The 19220-nt window shown below is 44.3% G+C and overlaps 2 protein-coding genes across 2 annotated transcripts in view; one reads left to right on the top strand and one right to left on the bottom strand.

Moving 5' to 3' along the window:
- LOC306925145 (scavenger receptor cysteine-rich domain-containing group B protein-like) overlaps window positions 1-1991 on the bottom strand; it is a gene marked incomplete at its 3' end in the record, with an annotated part of 797673 nt that extends 795682 nt beyond the window's left edge. Inside the window, exon 1 of the mRNA XM_079503827.1 lies at window positions 1806-1991. The remainder of the gene's footprint in view (window positions 1-1805) is intronic.
- A 6949-nt stretch (window positions 1992-8940) lies between these two features.
- On the top strand, window positions 8941-15606 carry LOC306924177 (ladderlectin-like). The gene is made up of 5 exons (XM_079502573.1): window positions 8941-9041; window positions 9273-9352; window positions 13198-13314; window positions 13737-13845; window positions 15299-15606. Exons 1-5 carry the CDS (start codon window positions 8981-8983, stop codon window positions 15376-15378), a joined length of 447 nt encoding a protein of 148 aa, XP_079358699.1. The 5' UTR covers window positions 8941-8980; the 3' UTR covers window positions 15379-15606.
- The last annotated feature ends 3614 nt before the right edge of the window (window positions 15607-19220 follow it).

Genomic DNA, 19220 nt, shown 5'->3' with positions numbered 1-19220 from the left:
GTGCTGCTATACACTGCTCAACCTGTGTGTGTTGCCCTTCACTAGGTGACGCCTGCTGGTGATTGGCTACTGTCTTCAGTGGACTGCTGGAGTATAAAGCTGCATACCTTCAGTTCATCAAGGAGTCTTCCTCCTATAGAAAGCCTCCAAAAGGCCTTTCAGTGTTTATAGTTACCATGGGTTACAGATGCGTCCCAGCAAGTGCACTTTAAGCTTCTCCAAATGATCCAGAATGCTGCAGCACGTCTTCAACGGGGGGCATACGTTAGTCGGACGTACCAACAGTCTGACATGCGTGGCCGGTTAAGACTCACTGTGGCTCCGACATGCGTGGCCGGTTAAGACACATGTGTGGTCGTGGCTTCCGCGTGCCGTTAGGGTTTGGGGTAGGGTGTCGGTGATTTAGATAGATTTTTAAATAGACAAATGCCACGTCTCTCTTGACTTGGAATCCTATGGTTCGAATCCTGGCCGTTCCGTTACAGACTATTGATTTCATTTTTTTCATGTGAAAAGAATTATCCAGAAGAAGAAAGAAATGTTGTTATATTTATGGTCAATCAACATCTGTTGGAACACACACTCTTGAGAGTGTAAAATGAAACCAAATGGACCCGTAGGCCTTTCATGTTTACACCTGTTTTATTGTCTCTGTCGCCCTCATGTGGACAGCATGAATCATCACAAGTAGAAGTGGTCAATAAATCCACCGTTCACTTGATGAAATAAAGTCCTGATGACGTCACCTCAACATGGCGCTACTTTTCACAATGCATGAGTTATAAAGACTCACACTCACAGTGGGATGCGTTTAGGGTGACCAGATATGTTCCCCTGTTCGTGGGACAGTCCCTCAGTTCCAACACTTTTCAGGCGTCCCACACATTGAGACCCTGTCCCACATTGTGACTGGCAGGCATCAGTGTTCAAATTGAGACCCTGTCCCACATTGTGACTGGCAGGCATCAGTGTTCAAATTGAGACCCTGTCCCACATTGTGACTGGCAGACATCAGTGTTCAAATTGAGACCCTGTCCCACATTGTGACTGGCAGGCATCAGTGTTCAAATTGAGACCCTGTCCCACATTGTGACTGGCAGGCATCAGTGTTCAAATTGAGACCCTGTCCCACATTGTGACTGGCAGACATCAGTGTTCAAATTGAGACCCTGTCCCACATTTTGACTGGCAGACATCAGTGTTCAAATTGAGACCCTGTCCCACATTGTGACTGGCAGGCATCAGTGACACTTTTAAATAGACAAATGCCACGTCACTCTTGACTTGGAATCCTATGGTTCGAATCCTGGCCGTTCCGTTACAGACTATTGATTTCATTTTTTTCATGTGAAAAAAATTATCCAGAAGAAGAAAGAAATGTTGTTATATTTATGGACAATCAACATCTGTTGGAACACACGTGCGCGCGCGCACGCGCGCACACGCACGCACGCACGCACGCACAATCTCTCACACACACACACACACACACACACACACAATCTCTCACACACACACACACACACACACAATCTCTCATACACACACACACACACACACACACACACACACACACACACACACACACACACACACACACACACACACACACACACACACACACACACACACACACACAGGAAAAGCAGAATGAACAATGATCTGGTCAACAGAGACCTCTCGTGGCCCAATACAATAACTGCACACTACACTATCTAGAGCGTCGCAGTCCCGCCCCCTTTCATGACAACGCCAGGCCCAGGAACTTATGAAATGAAATGAAATGAAATGAAATCTATATTTACCCAGGGTATCTGGGCTAAGCTCAAGAACTTGTTTCCAGCCAGGCCCTGCTCATAGAACACATTTCATCGTAGTGGTTGATGCCTTGTTCAAGGGCATTTCAGCGGTGGTAATTTTAACGTGTCGGACGGCTGGTTCGAACTGGGAACCTTCCGGTATCTAGACCGCGCCGCTATCCGTTCGGCCACCGCTGCCACTGCAATGCATTTTTCCCATAGACATTTCAAAACGTATTTATTTAAAGACCTTATAAGCGTCGTACAAAGCCAACTCGAGTTGTGACAAATCGTGACAACAAACACAATATTTTGGACCAAACAAATAATTACAAAGAATAAAAACAACAACAAAAGTGCTGTAACCTGCCGTTTTTTTTCTTCCTTCTAATTCACCCTTTGTCAGCCTTCTGATTGGTCCCTGACTGTCTAACCAGCAGGCTCTTTCTGCCTTGTTCCGCCCTGGATCCGCCTTGTTTATGTTGAATTTGCAAAAACATAATTTTTGGGGAAAACTAAAAACAAACATGATATGCCCTGCAGTCACCATGCTGCACCTGTGATGTTCCTTTTTACTGACACCAAGTTTAAAATAAGAATTGAATGCACAGAATATCAATATGAGACAACTGAAAAACATGTTATTTCAATGGTAGTGGATGGAGAGAGAAGATTTTTGTCCAACCACGAAACGGCAAACAATGGGTGCGAAGAGGGGCAGAACCACGGGCGGGACTTGACAAAGGGTGAATTCTGTGTTCGGCCCAAAACATTGTGTTTATTGTCATGATGTGTCACAATAAGAGTTGGCTTTGTCCGCTGCGTAAATGTGGGACAGGGTCTCAATTTGAACACTGATGCCTGTCAGTCACAATGTGGGACAGGGTCTCAATTTGAACACTGATGTCTGGCAAGGCTGCCAAGTCTCACGCTTTGAGAGTGAGAGTCACGCAATTTGACCTTTTACCACGCACCACGCCACACCTCTCATTTCTCACGCACGCACAATACGCACGCCGAGGGGGGCATAAAATGTGCCAAAAAAGCCAAGCCGGCTATCATAATAACAATTTTCTCCGCGGCTCCGCCGCGTAATAACGCGCGCCCATGTGTGCGTCCTCACAAACGGCAAAATAGCCGATCTGCAGGAGATCATGCAGCGCTGTTATATGCAGTAGAAGGGTAACCAGGCAGTGGACCACCAAATCGTCAGCAGGGTCCCTGACTGTGACGCATGGAAATGAGCCATGCAGAGTTTAACATCGCATCGAAATATTTTTCATGGAAGACAATATAGCCTCCACAAGTTACAACATTAAGTGAGTAAGTCACAAGTGACTATCTCTCTTCTATACTGGTGTGTGGCGTGACTGGCGTATCTTGCGTGATATGAGGAACGGTGCCAGTAGCCTACGCACATTATAGGGACAAAGTCGTGTGTGTGTGTGTGTGTGTGTGTGTGTGTGTGTGTGTGTGTGTGTGTGTGTGAAGGGGGAGGGGCCGCATCGCAACTTGTCGTTATAGTTCTGTTCAGAGAGGGGGGGGGGGGGAGAGAGAGAGAGAGAGAGACCACAGATGTGTGGGCATGGGGAAATTAAAAATAAGGCATTTTCCCAAATTCCAGTTTTCTGACTTTTTATTTCACAACATATTCCCCAATTTCCACTGAGATTATGGGGTGAATGAATGTGGCCAGACCCATCTTCTCTTTCTGTCATAGTGACATTGTCCTGCATCAGATCATGTCCAAATCAGGTTCTCCAATCTCCAGTAGCCTCTTCAGTTTTTTGAAGATTTTTTGAGTGGTGCAACCACTCCCTTACGGAGCTATGTGTGTGGCTGGCTGGGTCTGAGCACTATGTGTGTGGATTGCTGGCTGGCTGGGTCTGAGCACTATGTGTGTGGCTTGCTGGCTGGCTGGCTGGGTCTGAGCACTATGTGTGTGTGGATTGCTGGCTGGCTGGCTGGGTCTGAGCACTAGTCCATGAGCCAGACCCCCCTAATTTGCGCGTTAATTACGAAATGGGTGGGCAAATTCTTGTTTGAATTTTTGACTAGCTGTACTTGTCTACTTCACATTTTTGTATGATAACAATCGCAGACTAGCAGCTTAGTGGTAGTTATCATGCATTGAGTACATGCACCCCTATATTGCCACATGCAAATTGTGACAACAAATATATGATCAACTTTTGAACCTTACTTTGTGCAGAGACCAATGAAACCACTTTTCTGCATAATTCAAATATGGGGAATTGATTGGAATGGTTATTTTACTTCCACAAAACTTCCATATATGCTTAAATGGGCTTTTAATGCAGTATTTTGCACACACATCTAAGAAATTTAAAATAAGGCTTGCAAATATCCCCATTTTGGAAGTGTGTGCTAAGAACCAACATGTTCCTAATGGCTATAGAGAACTGCTCACCATTCTAAGCTTTAATATGAGTGGTAACATGTGTTTGTACGTTTTGTAACTCTAGAGATACAATCAGAAACACTATTATAGTGTGATAACACGAGCCAGGGCCATAGCTATAGAATCAAATCGGTGGGCAAAGCTGGTGTGATTTTTGTGACTTGTTTGTGACTTGTTGTGCATCTCTACTTCACAGTTTGGCATGATAACCATTGCAGACACATAGCTTAGTGGTCGTTATCATGCATTGAATATGTGGCCCCCTATATTACCACACACATTCTTACAAAAATATATGATAAACGTTTGAGCCATTATTGTGTAGAGACCTATAATCACACCTTTCTGCATAATTCAAGTATGGGTAATTGACTGGAATAGTCATTTTACTTATTCAATACTTTCATATATGCTTAAAACTCGACACCAGGCTGGCTGAAGAAGTTCCTCATGCAGAAGACCCCAACACGTTGTAGTGTCTGGCCCTTAGACTTATTGACAGTCATGCCGAAGCAGGGTCTCACTGGAAACTGGTGGGGCAGAGTGAATGGATAGATGATGTTGGTTGGACACAGGGTGATGCGTGGCCGTGGACTGAGAGTGCATCCCGCATTGACACCAACCACAGATCTTGCAGCTTTAGGCGTGCATCTCGTGCTTTGTCTGACTCAGCTCTCTATGCACGTTGTTGTGCGTCACGCATCCGGTTGCAGTATAGGCTCGGGTACCTTTGGGCATATTGGCATGTAAAAAAGGTGATCTGTAACTGCCATCTATTAGCCAATTCATCATTCTGTTGAGCTGGTCAAGTCATGGTGATGTCAGCGGTATCACCTTTTATGCCCATCTTTGTCAGGCATGCCCAAATATGGGGTCTATGCAGATGTCAGAAGTCGGTGGGACGAACCCGTATTTAGGCATGCCCAAATATGGAGTTGCAGAGGCAGAGGCCTTGTGATGTCAGCTGTGGCCCGGGCAGAGGCCTTTTGTGGCGGTTCTGGACAATCATGGGTCCGACCAACTCAACACCGGGCACTGCACTCCCTGTGGGGGTGTAGAACGCGTGTGTCGAATTTGAAGTAGGTGGGGCGAACGGTTTTGGTGTTACATGTATTACAGACGTACAGCTGTACAGACACAGAGACTTTGCATTTATAGTTAGATGATACATTGGCTACTATATGGACATTGAATATTCCCTCATTTAAAACCTTTGATTTTGACATGTTAACAAAATGAAATAAGAATGTTGACTCTGTCAATACAATATTCAATTGACAGTCATGCAAAATCAGGCATATTTTCCTATATAATGCCTAATTTGCATATTTAAATATACAATTTCAGAAAACTTGTAATACAATAAATCATTGTTTTCATGTAATTAATCAACTATAGGCCGTGTTGGGACCCCAGAAAAAGTGCCTAGAAAATGAATTTCGTTCCCGCGTCATGGGCACTACTCATTCAATGCATTTTTTCAAATCAACCTGGGGACCACTATTGTGTTGGGTGGGGATATGGGCTAAGATTAGTGCTTTTGTAACTTAACACTTGCTATGCATCCCATGTGTATACAACATCCCACTGTTTCTCAACCGTTGACTACTACTGGTAAAATGTCCTAATAATAATGACTCAACCAGACAATCCGGTGCACTTCCCCTTTCTTGAGATTCTAACTCCCTTTTTCTGTTGAATTTCTTGAACTCCAACTTGTCAGTAAATGACTACATGGATGGACTCATCATAGGTCACCAGGTCATTCAGTGCACTTCCCCTTTCTTGAGATTCTAACTCCCTTTTTCTGTTGAATTTCTTGAACTCCAACTTGTCAGTAAATGACATGGATGGACTCATCATAGGTCACCAGGTCATTCAGTTCACGGTTTCTCAACTAGTGGAAAGAACATTTAAAAAAATCAACAAATCCTACATTACTAAATGCATGGTCAGGGACCACATGCATGGTCAGGGACCACATACCTCCACGGACCACCAGTGGTCCACGGACCACCTGTTGAAAACCCATGGTCTACTAGATGGACGTGTGTATGCACGTACAGAGATTTTGTGCATTAATTATTTAATACTCCTATCTGTATCAATATGAATGTGTATATTAGAGTGTTCTAGATAGATGTAATCATACATCAGAGCATTTCAATGTGGCCTACTAGGGAAGTTTCATGGTGATCACTAGTTCTTAAGTTTTTTCATCCTATTCACATGTATATAGGTGAAAATAACAAAATGTGTGATAAATATGAAAAAGCTGCTCCTGTGGAAGTGTTATCATATATTAATTTACTTATATTGACCTTCTAAACAATTTAATATAGGTATGGTTTTGCCCACTCATTTCGTAATGAAAACTTGTCTGGCTGGCTGGCTGGGTCTGAGCACTATGTGTTTGGCTTGCTGGCTGGCTGGCTGGCTGGGTCTGAGCACTATGTGTGTGGCTTGCTGGCTGGCTGGCTGGCTGGGTCTGAGCACTATGTGTGTGGCTTGCTGGCTGGCTGGGTCTGAGCACTATGTGTGTGGCTTGCTGGCTGGCTGGCTGGGTCTGAGCACTATGTGTGTGGCTTGCTGGCTGGCTGGCTGGCTGGGTCTGAGCACGAAAACAGCGTGGTGGTTTTTCACCACCTGTGTGCAACCAAACGCAAACACAAACACACATGCACATATTAACTGTATATATGATGATTTCGGGTGTGCCAGTACAGTACAGTACAGTACAGTACAGTACAGTACAGTACAGTACAGTACAGTACAGTACAGTACAGTACAGTACAGTACAGTACAGTAGTGGGTCATTTCTCTACCGTTTCGGACGCGGGGTGGCTCGCAGGAACCGGCCCGGCACCCTGGGCTCTATCCTGTGGGTCTGACCCCCCCGGGGACCCCCACACGGAGTTGCACCACTCTAGGGTGGGATGTCTGTATTCCTCTAAAATTGGCCTTTTTTAACATTGATTTAGAGTCTAAATCAATGTTAAAAAAGGCCAAATCGACATTAAAAAAGGCCAATTTTTTTTCGCCGCCGCCCAGTGGGCGGCGTCGAACACATTAAGACACTAAGGTCTCACTCTTGGCATTTTCTGAAACTTGGCAGCCCTGCGTAATAAGAGAAACAGAAATGTTTTGTTAAGTTTGGTTTTATTTTGTTTTACTGTGTTTTAGTCTGGAGAGAAAAGGGATAGATAGTAAAGTTACAGGTTGTGTGTGTATGACTGACCTAGGTGTTAACGATCCCCCTCCCTACCCCCTCCCCTGACGGTCAAAAGTTTGAGGAAAGGTTGCACCCCAGCCCCTCCCATGTCTCAAAGCAGAGAGCATTCTGGTTGATTGGGGTTTTTTTGTTTCATTTATTTTGTTGCATGTTAAGTTGTTGTTTTTGTTAGTTTGTGTTGCAATGTGATGTATAAGTGCACAAACAGTTACTCATGTACGGATCTCCTCTGAATGGGATATAGTTCTTATTATTTGTTTTGTATTTTAATGGCTTAAAAGTTTTAATTACAAAAAATATATTTTCGCCTCCCTGCCAAAAAAAAGTAGTGAGTGGTTTTAAGTAATTAATCAGTGCCTTTTGTATAAAAAGACTGCTAAATCAGTATGTTAGGAGTATGTTAAAATGTACTAGGGGTTTCCTACTCATGTTGTTGAAAGGGGAATAGGCGGGTAATACGTTTTGGAGAAGGCTTAACATGTTGAAGTGTTTATAATAACAAGGTTTGAGGGCAGGCCCAGGACAATGATCAATCAAAGATAAGGAGAAGAGAGGGGGGTATTTGAGGAGGTAGGCTAGAGCAAGTAGAGATCTTTTTTTTCTTCATTCTAACAGTGTCCTCTTGGGTGAGCAGTTCTCTGAATTACGATCCCAATCACATTGTACCCCTTTTTCCCTTTTAGATTTGAATAGTCTTTTTTTTTTCTCTGTATTTTTCTATCATTGTGTTTTTTTCTTTTAATCATTTTTTCTGTAAACCGTATATTTGCTGATCTTCTGGAGAAATAAACTCTTTTTTGGATTTACGACAACTTCTGCTTTCCGTTCATCTATTCCGGTGAGTAACACGATGATAAATGCATAAAATATAAAAGTAACTGCATACTGATGATAATGATAACATGATAACCCCTATTGTAATAATATACACATATTGTTTGGGTGCATATTCCTCATGTGCTGATTTTTTCCCTGCCATATTGCATACCCTATTTCTGTTGTCGTATTTCACCACGGGTATTCTGGACAAGGTATCAGTGGACAGTGAATCAGCAAACTACCCCGGGAAGTAGCAGCAAGTAGTCTCCTCAGGCGAGTCGCTGGGAACTCTTGCCGCTTTTCCTGTGAGAAGGGGCTGCTCCTCTCTCTATGCGAGCCGTGTAGCAGGGAGAGAGTGGTGGTGCCGGGTGGGTGCTCTCTCACTCAACTGAACAGTACATTTCCTGGGCCTTATCGGCGAGCCGCGGTATTGCCCTGGGATCTGACTGCACCACAACATATTCCTGAATCTTCCGCTGTAACGATGCAGCTGTAATTTACTGCACAATAACAGACAGAGGGAGTGACCAACCAAGCTTGAACCTACAAAGGGGACAGTTTTTGTCCTGGTACACTCAGCCTGTCAACACTATAGTAGGCCTATATTACTAGTGCCACTATTACTACAACTAATAAGCATTGTAACTTGTTATTTTTCCTCAGTTGTGTATTTTGCCGTCAGCTGTGTTGAAGAGAACGTTCCTGAACATGAAGATTTTGACTCTGTGTCTGATGTGTGCTGTTGTACCTCTGATGGCATCTGCAGTGGGTAAGTGCGTGCGTGTGTGTGTGCCGTGCGTGCTGTGCGTGGGTGCGCATAGTGTGTCTTACTGCTGTGTGTCTAAATGCTCATGTCATTCAGCTGCTGTTGCCCCCTCTGAAATGCAGTGGACACAAAGCATTTAATTTCTATCATATGTATATGGTCTATATTACATACACCCTCTATTATACATTACTAACGTACAGTAACTATGTCCATATCCTGTATCCTATACAGAATGTCCCTCTGAGTGGAGGCAGTTTGCAGTGCAGTGTTATTTGTTCATATCGGATCCAAAGACCTGGGCTCAGGCTGAGGTAAGGCTTTATTAAGACCTAGCTATAGACTCAGGCTGAGGTAAGGCTTTATTAAGACCTAGCTATAGACTCAGGCTGAGGTAAGGCTTTATTAAGACCTAGCTATAGACTCAGGCTGAGGTAAGGCTTTATTAAGACCTGGGCTCAGGCTGAGGTAAGGCTTTATTAAGGCCTCTAGACTCAGGCTGAGGTAAGGCTTTATTAAGACCTCTAGACTCAGGCTGAGGTAAGGCTTTATTAAGACCTCTAGACTCAGGCTGAGGTAAGGCTTTATTAAGGCCTCTAGACTCAGGCTGAGGTAAGGCTTTATTAAGGCCTCTAGACTCAGGCTGAGGTAAGGCTTTATTAAGGCCTCTAGACTCAGGCTGAGGTAAGGCTTTATTAAGGCCTCTAGACTCAGGCTGAGGTAAGGCTTTATTAAGACCTCTAGACTCAGGCTGAGGTAAGGCTTTATTAAGGCCTCTAGACTCAGGCTGAGGTAAGGCTTTATTAAGGCCTAGCTATAGACTCAGGCTGAGGTAAGGCTTTATTAAGGCCTAGCTATAGACTCAGGCTGAGGTAAGGCTTTATTAAGGCCTAGCTATAGACTCAGGCTGAGGTAAGGCTTCATTAAGGCCTAGCTATAGACTCAGGCTGAGGTAAGGCTTTATTAAGACCTAGCTAGGCTCAGGCTGAGGTAAGGCTTTATTAAGACCTAGCTAGGCTCAGGCTGAGGTAAGGCTTTATTAAGGCCTCTAGACTCAGGCTGAGGTAAGGCTTTATTAAGGCCTGGGCTCAGGCTGAGGTAAGGCTTTATTAAGACCTCTAGACTCAGGCTGAGGTAAGGCTTTATTAAGGCCTCTAGACTCAGGCTGAGGTAAGGCTTTATTAAGACCTCTAGACTCAGGCTGAGGTAAGGCTTTATTAAGACCTCTAGACTCAGGCTGAGGTAAGGCTTTATTAAGGCCTCTAGACTCAGGCTGAGGTAAGGCTTTATTAAGGCCTAGCTGGGCTCAGGCTGAGGTAAGGCTTTATTAAGGCCTCTAGACTCAGGCTGAGGTAAGGCTTTATTAAGGCCTAGCTGGGCTCAGGCTGAGGTAAGGCTTTATTAAGGCCTAGCTATAGACTCATAGGCTGAGGTAAGGCTTTATTAAGGCCTCTAGACTCAGGCTGAGGTAAGGCTTTATTAAGGCCTCTAGACTCAGGCTGAGGTAAGGCTTTATTAAGACCTCTAGACTCAGGCTGAGGTAAGGCTTTATTAAGACCTCTAGACTCAGGCTGAGGTAAGGCTTTATTAAGGCCTCTAGACTCAGGCTGAGGTAAGGCTTTATTAAGGCCTGAACTCAGGCTGAGGTAAGGCTTTATTAAGACCTAGAGGCTCAGGCTGAGGTAAGGCTTTATTAAGGCCTCTAGACTCAGGCTGAGGTAAGGCTTTATTAAGGCCTAGAGGCTCAGGCTGAGGTAAGGCTTTATTAAGGCCTCTAGACTCAGGCTGAGGTAAGGCTTTATTAAGGCCTGGGCTCAGGCTGAGGTAAGGCTTTATTAAGGCCTAGCTATAGACTCATAGGCTGAGGTAAGGCTTTATTAAGGCCTCTAGACTCAGGCTGAGGTAAGGCTTTATTAAGGCCTCTAGACTCAGGCTGAGGTAAGGCTTTATTAAGACCTCTAGACTCAGGCTGAGGTAAGGCTTTATTAAGACCTCTAGACTCAGGCTGAGGTAAGGCTTTATTAAGACCTCTAGACTCAGGCTGAGGTAAGGCTTTATTAAGACCTCTAGACTCAGGCTGAGGTAAGGCTTTATTAAGGCCTCTAGACTCAGGCTGAGGTAAGGCTTTATTAAGACCTAGAGGCTCAGGCTGAGGTAAGGCTTTATTAAGGCCTCTAGACTCAGGCTGAGGTAAGGCTTTATTAAGGCCTAGAGGCTCAGGCTGAGGTAAGGCTGTATTAAGACCTCTAGACTCAGGCTGAGGTAAGGCTTTATTAAGGCCTAGCTGGGCTCAGGCTGAGGTAAGGCTTTATTAAGGCCTAGCTAGACTCAGGCTGAGGTAAGGCTTTATTAAGACCTCTAGACTCAGGCTGAGGTAAGGCTTTATTAAGGCCTCTAGACTCAGGCTGAGGTAAGGCTTTATTAAGGCCTAGCTGGGCTCAGGCTGAGGTAAGGCTTTATTAAGGCCTAGCTAGACTCAGGCTGAGGTAAGGCTTTATTAAGGCCTCTAGACTCAGGCTGAGGTAAGGCTTTATTAAGGCCTCTAGACTCAGGCTGAGGTAAGGCTTTATTAAGGCCTAGCTAGACTCAGGCTGAGGTAAGGCTTTATTAAGGCCTCTAGACTCAGGCTGAGGTAAGGCTGTATTAAGACCTCTAGACTCAGGCTGAGGTAAGGCTGTATTAAGACCTCTAGACTCAGGCTGAGGTAAGGCTTTATTAAGGCCTAGCTATAGACTCATAGGCTGAGGTAAGGCTTTATTAAGACCTCTAGACTCAGGCTGAGGTAAGGCTTTATTAAGGCCTCTAGACTCAGGCTGAGGTAAGGCTTTATTAAGACCTCTAGACTCAGGCTGAGGTAAGGCTTTATTAAGGCCTGGGCTTAGGCTGAGGTAAGGCTTTATTATTACTTGCACAAGCAGAGCGTGCAAGTACTGCGATCGGCTGGGTATGTACATGTATGTCGGGGTGTGTATGTCGGTGTCCTCTCTTGTTTAAGACCGTCGCCCAATCAGGGACCAGCGTAATTTGGTTACGTCACCATCACCAGCCAATAAGGGGCCACCATTCTTGGTGACGTAACTAAGGTACGTTTTAAGGTTGGAATAAGGTCAATAACGGGTCTTTAGAACAGCAGTTGTATGACATTGAGGTGCTTTACCACTGGTGAGCGCCAGAGGCGTATCTACAATAAGGCGAGGGCAGGCGTCCGCCTGTCCAAATCCATTTCTGGCCTGGCCAAAATCCATACAATGAGAAAAAAAGAGGACAAAAACAAGACATGAGAACTATTAGTGGACAGCTGATTGGCCGTCACGGACTCGTGGTAGAGCGCGACCCTCAATCACCCATTGGAATGTAAATGCAAGCCTTTCAGCCTTTGTATACTACTCGTCTGGCAGGTATATCTCTTTGAAAACCTTTAGTGCTACGATTGTGCGCGGGGAGACGACAATTAACACATCTTGCCTGTCCAAAATGTAATTCTTGCCTGCCCAAAATATAATTCTTGCCTTCCCAAAATATAATTCTTGCCTGCCCAAAATATAATTCTTGCCTGTCCAAAATATAATTCTTGCCTGCCCAAAATATAATTCTTGCCTTCCCAAAATATAATTCTTGCCTGTCCAAAATATAATTCTTGCCTGTCCAAAATGTAATTCTTGCCTGCCCAAAATGTAATTCTTGCCTGCCCAAAATGTAATTCCTGGAAACGCCACTGGTGAGCGCACCTCATGGCGCGCTCTGCTTGCGCACAAATAGGCCACTTGTGCGCAAGGCTGCAAGCTGGCGCCTCGACAGAGTGCATTTCTAGTTTATGCTCTGCCATGTGATAAAGTATTAATTGGTTTGCCGCCATCACCGCCATCCAGTGGCTGAATATAATATATTCAGCCACTGGACTCAAATTTATAGTCCGCTATACTCGGAAACGGAGAAACAGATAAACCCCAAATAAATAAAAAATACAAAATACAAATACTTATTGAAGGGGTGTGTGTGTGTGTGTGTGTGTGTGTGTGTGTGTGTGTGTGTGTGTGTGTGTGTGTGTGTGTGTGTGTGTGTGTGTGTGTGTGTGTGTGTGTGTGCCTGTGCGTGCGTGCGACCACATTCAATGTGAAACACATTCACACACACTATCTATGTCTGTGTGTCTGTGCAGACATATTGCATCAGCCAGGGAGGCCACCTGGCATCAGTCCACAGCGCTGCGGAATACAGCTTCCTGCAGAGTCAGACCAGACGTTACTCCTGGATAGGAGGCTATGAAGGAGGAGATGTATGTATGTGTTAGGGGCAGAAGAAGAATTTTCATAACACTGCAATATTCATTGGCTCATAAAAGCTTACATTTTTCACTTGAGAAGACAAGAAAAGCCCAAATCTTTCTCTAGATAGTGGTCCCAAGTTCACGTGTAGAAAGCTATCAAGAGTTAAATTATTCTTGAGAGCGTAAAATGAAACTGCATTAATTTACAAGAAGTCTACTGCACATTTTTGTATTTATTTTTTGCCTGTTGTCTCCTATTAAACATCAATACAGCAAATCTTATCCAACGACATCGAAATATTCTTAGGTTTTGGGTCTGCGATGCTAAATGTCATGGTGGTCCGTGGCTCAAATGTAGAATATAAATAATGGGCCAGTCTTGATATGAAAAGGGTTGAAAACCACTGCCGTATGATGATATTTATTTTCAGGAGGGTCTGTGGTTCTGGAGTGATGGAACAAGGTTTGTGTATCAGAACTGGGCCGACGGAGAACCGTCCGGAGGGCAAAGCCAACACTGTTTGGCCATGAACTGGGGTGGTAAGTGAGTGACCGACGAAAATGGTTGTGTAAATAGTTGTGTTCTGCATTGTAGGCCTATATACAGTATAGTCCTGTGGTCTGTGGACCATATAGCATTTTAATCTGAGATGCTCTCTCCTGAACTCTGCACTTGAAGCTAATAATATGGAAAGGGAGAAGATGTGTTTTAGGATTAACTTTATCATGAAATATAGTTTACCCCACAGGTTTTACTTAATAGTAAAACCTCTAATAGACCCCCAGGTGTTTTGTATACACATGTCTAGGGAGTTGACATTACTCTAATAGACCCCCAGGTGTTTTGTATGTGTCTTGGAGTTAACATTAGGCCTACTAATAATAGACCCTCAGGTGTCCCTGACTGTGTATTTTTGGTTTCTTCCTGAAAGCTGAAAGCCTTTGAGTCAAAAGGCCCAATCGAAATACACAACTCTAGTGACATCACAATATCATCCCCTCCCTACATTTCGATGAACAGGTGTAAGTGCAGTAGTCAAATCAAACTTTTTTTCACCTCCATAACAACAAATTAAACCATTCCACTCTGTCCATGATCTAGAAACTGCCATTCATGCCCTCATAACGTCCCGTTTAGACTCAATTCATTCCCTCTACACTGGGATCAGTCAGATCGAATCCTCCTGGTATGATGTTTTTTGGTCTTGTCGCACTGTTTCCGTTTGATGTTAAGCACTGCATGGGTCTCTGTGTTGTTCTTACTACTGTACCTGTTGAAATGTTCTGAGTGCTACACTTAAATGGTAAATGGTGCATTTATATAGCGCCTTTATCCAAGGCGCTTTACAGATATTGTGCATTACATTCACCCATTCACACACACATTCATACACCGATGGCAGCGGAAACCATGCAAGGCACAAACTAGCACATCGGGAGCAATTTGGGGTTCAGTGTCTTGCTCAAGGACACTTCGACAGTAACTCTGGGGGAGCCCGGGTTCGAACTGGCAACCTCACGGTTCCCCATCCAGCCACTCTACCCCTGACCCACCGCCGCCCACACACTTGTATACAAACTTGTTTTTGAGTGGTGTAAACCACTCCTACAACTGGCTTTGTTAGTTTACGTGTCTGTCTGTCTGTCTGTCTGTCTGTGCTCAAAAAATGAGCATGGTTGCTATGGTCACCCAGTTCATTACGTCAGACATTACGTCAGACCACAGCTGATCAGTCTATATAAGACCTTACACCACTCAGTTCACACGGGTGTGATTTTTTTAAATGTGCTTTATAAATAAACGTGATTTGATTTGACGTGATCAAATTCATAGCTTACTGTTCATAACAATACGTAGCCTATATTGGTAGAAAACTCAGTAGCATCAACATTTACATTGTCTCTGACGTCTGTCTGTCTGTCTGTCTGTCTGTCTGTCTGTCTGTCTGTCTGTCTGTCTGTCTGTCTGTCTGTCTGTCTGTCTTTTCAACAGCGTACAACCGCTGGGACGATGGTTTTGTCCGTCGAAAATATCCCTTCATCTGTGCCAAGAACATGATCTCCCCCAACTGACATCACAGTTACTGCCCAGTGACATCACAGTTACTGCCCAGTGACATCACAGTTACTGCCCAGTGACATCACAGTCACAAACATTATTAAACAATGTTAAACTCACTTTGCATGTTGCTTTGCCACTTGATTTGCCACTCGATGTGCCATTCACTTTAAGCATGCGCATACCCTCTATAATACATTTATTAAATTGTATATTTTGACTAATGTGTTTGAAACTGGGGTTCCTTGACATGTTGTTCGTGTGTAGTAGGGTATACCGTATACAATAAAGAGAGACTAATTGTGCATACTCACTGTAGCCTATATATTTTTTGAGTGGTGCAAGCACTCCCTTACGGACTTACAGTATGTGTGTGGGTGCCTGCCTGGCTGGCTGGCTGGCTGGGTATGTATGAGCATGAAAACAGCATGGTTGTTTTTCACCACCTGTGCGCAACCTAACACACACACAAACACACACGCATATTAACTGTATATATGATGATTTCGGGGGTGCCAGTACAGTACACACAGTACAGTAGGCTAGAGGGTATACAGTAGAGGGACCCCCACACGGTAACTCTGTCATTTCTCAACCGTTTCGGACGCGGGGCGGCACGCCGGAACCGGCCCGGCCCCCTGGGCGAGTTCCTGGGGGTCTGGAACTCCCCCCCCCCCCCCCCCGGGGACCCCCACATGGTAACTCTGTCATTTCTCTACCGTTTTGGACGCGGGGCGGCTCGCCGGAACCGGGCCGGCACCCTGGGTGCGTTCCTGTGGGTCTGGAACTCCCCCCCCCCCGGGAACCCCCACACGGAGTTGCACCACTCACTTCACACGGGTGTGATTTTTATTCTGTGGTGACACATAGATGTGTTTTTTGTGTCAGTCATTTCACACAGGTTAGTTTTAATATAGCTTTTAGATAGCCTAGCCAGCTATAATTTAGACCTGGGAACGATTCTACAAATGTCTTCTAAATCATGACAGTTTTCTGAATAACCCATGTTTCTCTGTCAGTCGTCCTCAAACATTTTCATATCAAATACCCCCAAGATTATATGTAATTGGCTGCGGACCCCCATCTGAAAATAATAAAATATGTTGTTCCAGGGACCCCCCAGACGCAAAGATTTGAGTTAAAGACGTTTGCTCTGAAAGAATATATTCAAAGATTTGCACTACATTATCACGATTTTTCAAAAATAGCAGACCTACAAGCTCGTAGCGCGGCACTCGGTGCCGTGCTATGAGCTTGTAGATCTGCTATTTTTCAATAGCTAATGAAGTATAACATAATGCTTAAAACACCAAGAGGGGTTAAAACTAACCTGACTCCACCACATGGGGGCGGTATTGATTCACAAGTTCAACGCTCCATCTTCTCGGCTCCTTCAGCGATTGGGCTACAGCAGTGGTTTTCAACCAGTGGTCCGGGGACCACCAGTGGTCCTTGAGGGGGTTCCAGGTGGTCCCCAGCTGAATGATAGAGAGTTGTTAACCAAATGGACCTCAATTTGATCTTTAACTCCCGAGAGCTTAAAATGAAACCAAATGGACCCGTACAAATCCATTTGGTTTGATGGTATGGTCTCAAGAGTTAAATTATTGATCTGCATTAATTAATTTACAAGAAGTCTACACCATTAGAGTAATGTAATATAATAATATTAAAAATAATTGTTATTTTGATCAACATTTCAATACAGCATGGAATTGTGGACAAATTATTAACCGACAAAATATTCGAAGTCTTGGTTCTGCGAGGCTAAATTTCATCAAATGGTGCCGGTCCGTGGTCCAAATGCAGAATAAACTAGATAGCATGCCCCTCGGGGCACAGGTCTCCACCAGGGCAGGTCAGGTTGTGGCCTCCTGGTGGCGCTATAATAGGCCAATGTGAAAAGGGGGCCATTTCTTCTTATGGCTTGGATGGCAATTGGATGATTTGAGGCATTTTGTTCCAAAAATGTGTTTTGCAAAAATCCACCTGTTGGCGGTGCAATAACAGGCCAATGTGAAAAGGGTGGGATATTTTCCTCAGCATAAGGAAAGTCTGTGAAAGATTTCACGTAAATTGCACACTGCGTTCATGATATGAGGCATTTTGTTCAAAACGGGCCAATCCTGCAAACTTTGAAAGCCAATGTTAGCCAATTAGGATGGAATATGAAATATCGGACAGATCTGTCTTGAACACATGACTATTGAGGTTCATCGTTGGCATCCAGGGAGTGTGTGTGCAAAATTTGGCATTGACCGGGTAAACGGTGCCGGAGATTAGCTGTACACAGAGGGACGGACACACACACACACACACACACACACACACACACAAACACACACACACACACACACACACACAAACACACACACACACACACACACACGGACGGACGGACGGACGGACGGACGGACGGACAGACGGACGTGTGCAAAACATACCCTCTCCCCATGCCTTCGGCCTGGTGGAGACAATAACAGGCCTTGATCTGAAAAGGGTTGAAAACAACTGGGAAACAACAGCAATGCCTCTTCCATCTGGCTGAGTCAGGTTATATCAAAACCCAAAAAGGAAATCTCCTGTCAGCGACACACATATATTTCAGGAGTGCTTCACTTTTTCTATAGTGAAATTCATATTCCTGAATTAGTCCAGTAATAACCTCAAACTAATTGCAAAAAAAACAAAGTCAGCTGATTTTGCATCTTCAATATATCCTGAATAACAGAAAAAAAGGTTGCCTGGAATTGTCTGAGGGGAAAGTTTAAAAAATGGCCTGTACAGTATGGCCACCATTGACATCCAATACAGTATATGGCAAATTTCTTCTAAGTCTCTTTATGCTTTAAGTAGCATATGCCATGTCAAACTAGGGGGTTTTCATGATGCTGAATCCATTCCAAGTATTAGTTATGCATAAAAAACACTCATTGGGCTAAATTTGGCCATAGCCAAATGTGCTGACCTCATCACATTTGTGATGACGGCTATGGAACCTAAGTTCAGACTCCATTTTAACCATGATAGATTCATCGAAAACACCTGTCCTTTTTTCTGGTGACTGATGTTGTCCTTCTAAAGGTTCATACATAGTCTGGATTTTCGGTGGTTAGGTGACCACCGAACTACAACATGACGTCACGAGCCACGGTGAAGAGCAAACTGCCACCGCTCGAGCCCTTCTCTCTGTTTTTACTCACCACCGCTCAGCGTTATTTCAGCTCCGGTGGTCAGCTCACCACCGGAGCGGTGGTCACCTCACCACCAAAAATCCAGACTATGAATAGGCCTTATTACGTGAGGGGGCCTTTCAGTGGTTTTTCATTTACTGTCTTCATTTATATTTAAATATTGTTTTGGAAAAGAATGATGAGGAGGCAGCTGACCACGCTGCGTGACGGAGGAGACTATAAATAATCAAAACAATATTTTTTTAATTAAAACAGTAATTGAAAAAACACGGCCCCTCGCGTATTAGAGGGACAATATCAGTCAACAGAAAGAAGGACGGGTGTTTTCGATGAATCTATCATGTTTAAAATGGAGTTTGAAGTAACAGTGGGTTTGTATAGGGAGGGGGCGGGGCAGCTACAATGAATATCAAATATCTAAATACTGAATCGAGCGACTTAAAAACTGTCTGGGGTGTTCACATAAGAACTGTCTGGGGTGTTCACATAAGAACTGTCTGGGGTGTTCACATAAGAACTGTCTGGGGTGTTCACATAAGACCTGTCTGGGGTGTTCACATAAGACCTGTCTGGGGTGTTCACATAAGAACTGTCTGGGGTGTTCACATAAGACTTGTCTGGGGTGTTCACATAAGACCTGTCTGGGGTGTTTACATAAGACC

The sequence above is a fragment of the Electrona antarctica genome (assembly GCF_951216825.1).
Source record: "Electrona antarctica genome assembly, chromosome: 6".
NCBI lineage: Eukaryota > Metazoa > Chordata > Actinopteri > Myctophiformes > Myctophidae > Electrona > Electrona antarctica.
The sequence above is the reverse complement of the archived record's forward strand: the minus strand, read 5'-3'. Positions and strand labels throughout refer to the sequence as shown.

Excerpts from the sequence above, each read along its gene's own strand:
- LOC306924177 (XM_079502573.1), top strand. The coding sequence starts at position 8,981 with ATGAAGATTTTGACTCTGTGTCTGATGTGTGCTGTTGTACCTCTGATG. Across the intron at positions 9,042-9,272 it reads TCTGATGGCATCTGCAGTGG|AATGTCCCTCTGAGTGGAGG; the intron begins GTAAGTGCGTGC and ends TATCCTATACAG. Across the intron at positions 13,846-15,298 it reads TTTGGCCATGAACTGGGGTG|CGTACAACCGCTGGGACGAT; the intron begins GTAAGTGAGTGA and ends TCTTTTCAACAG.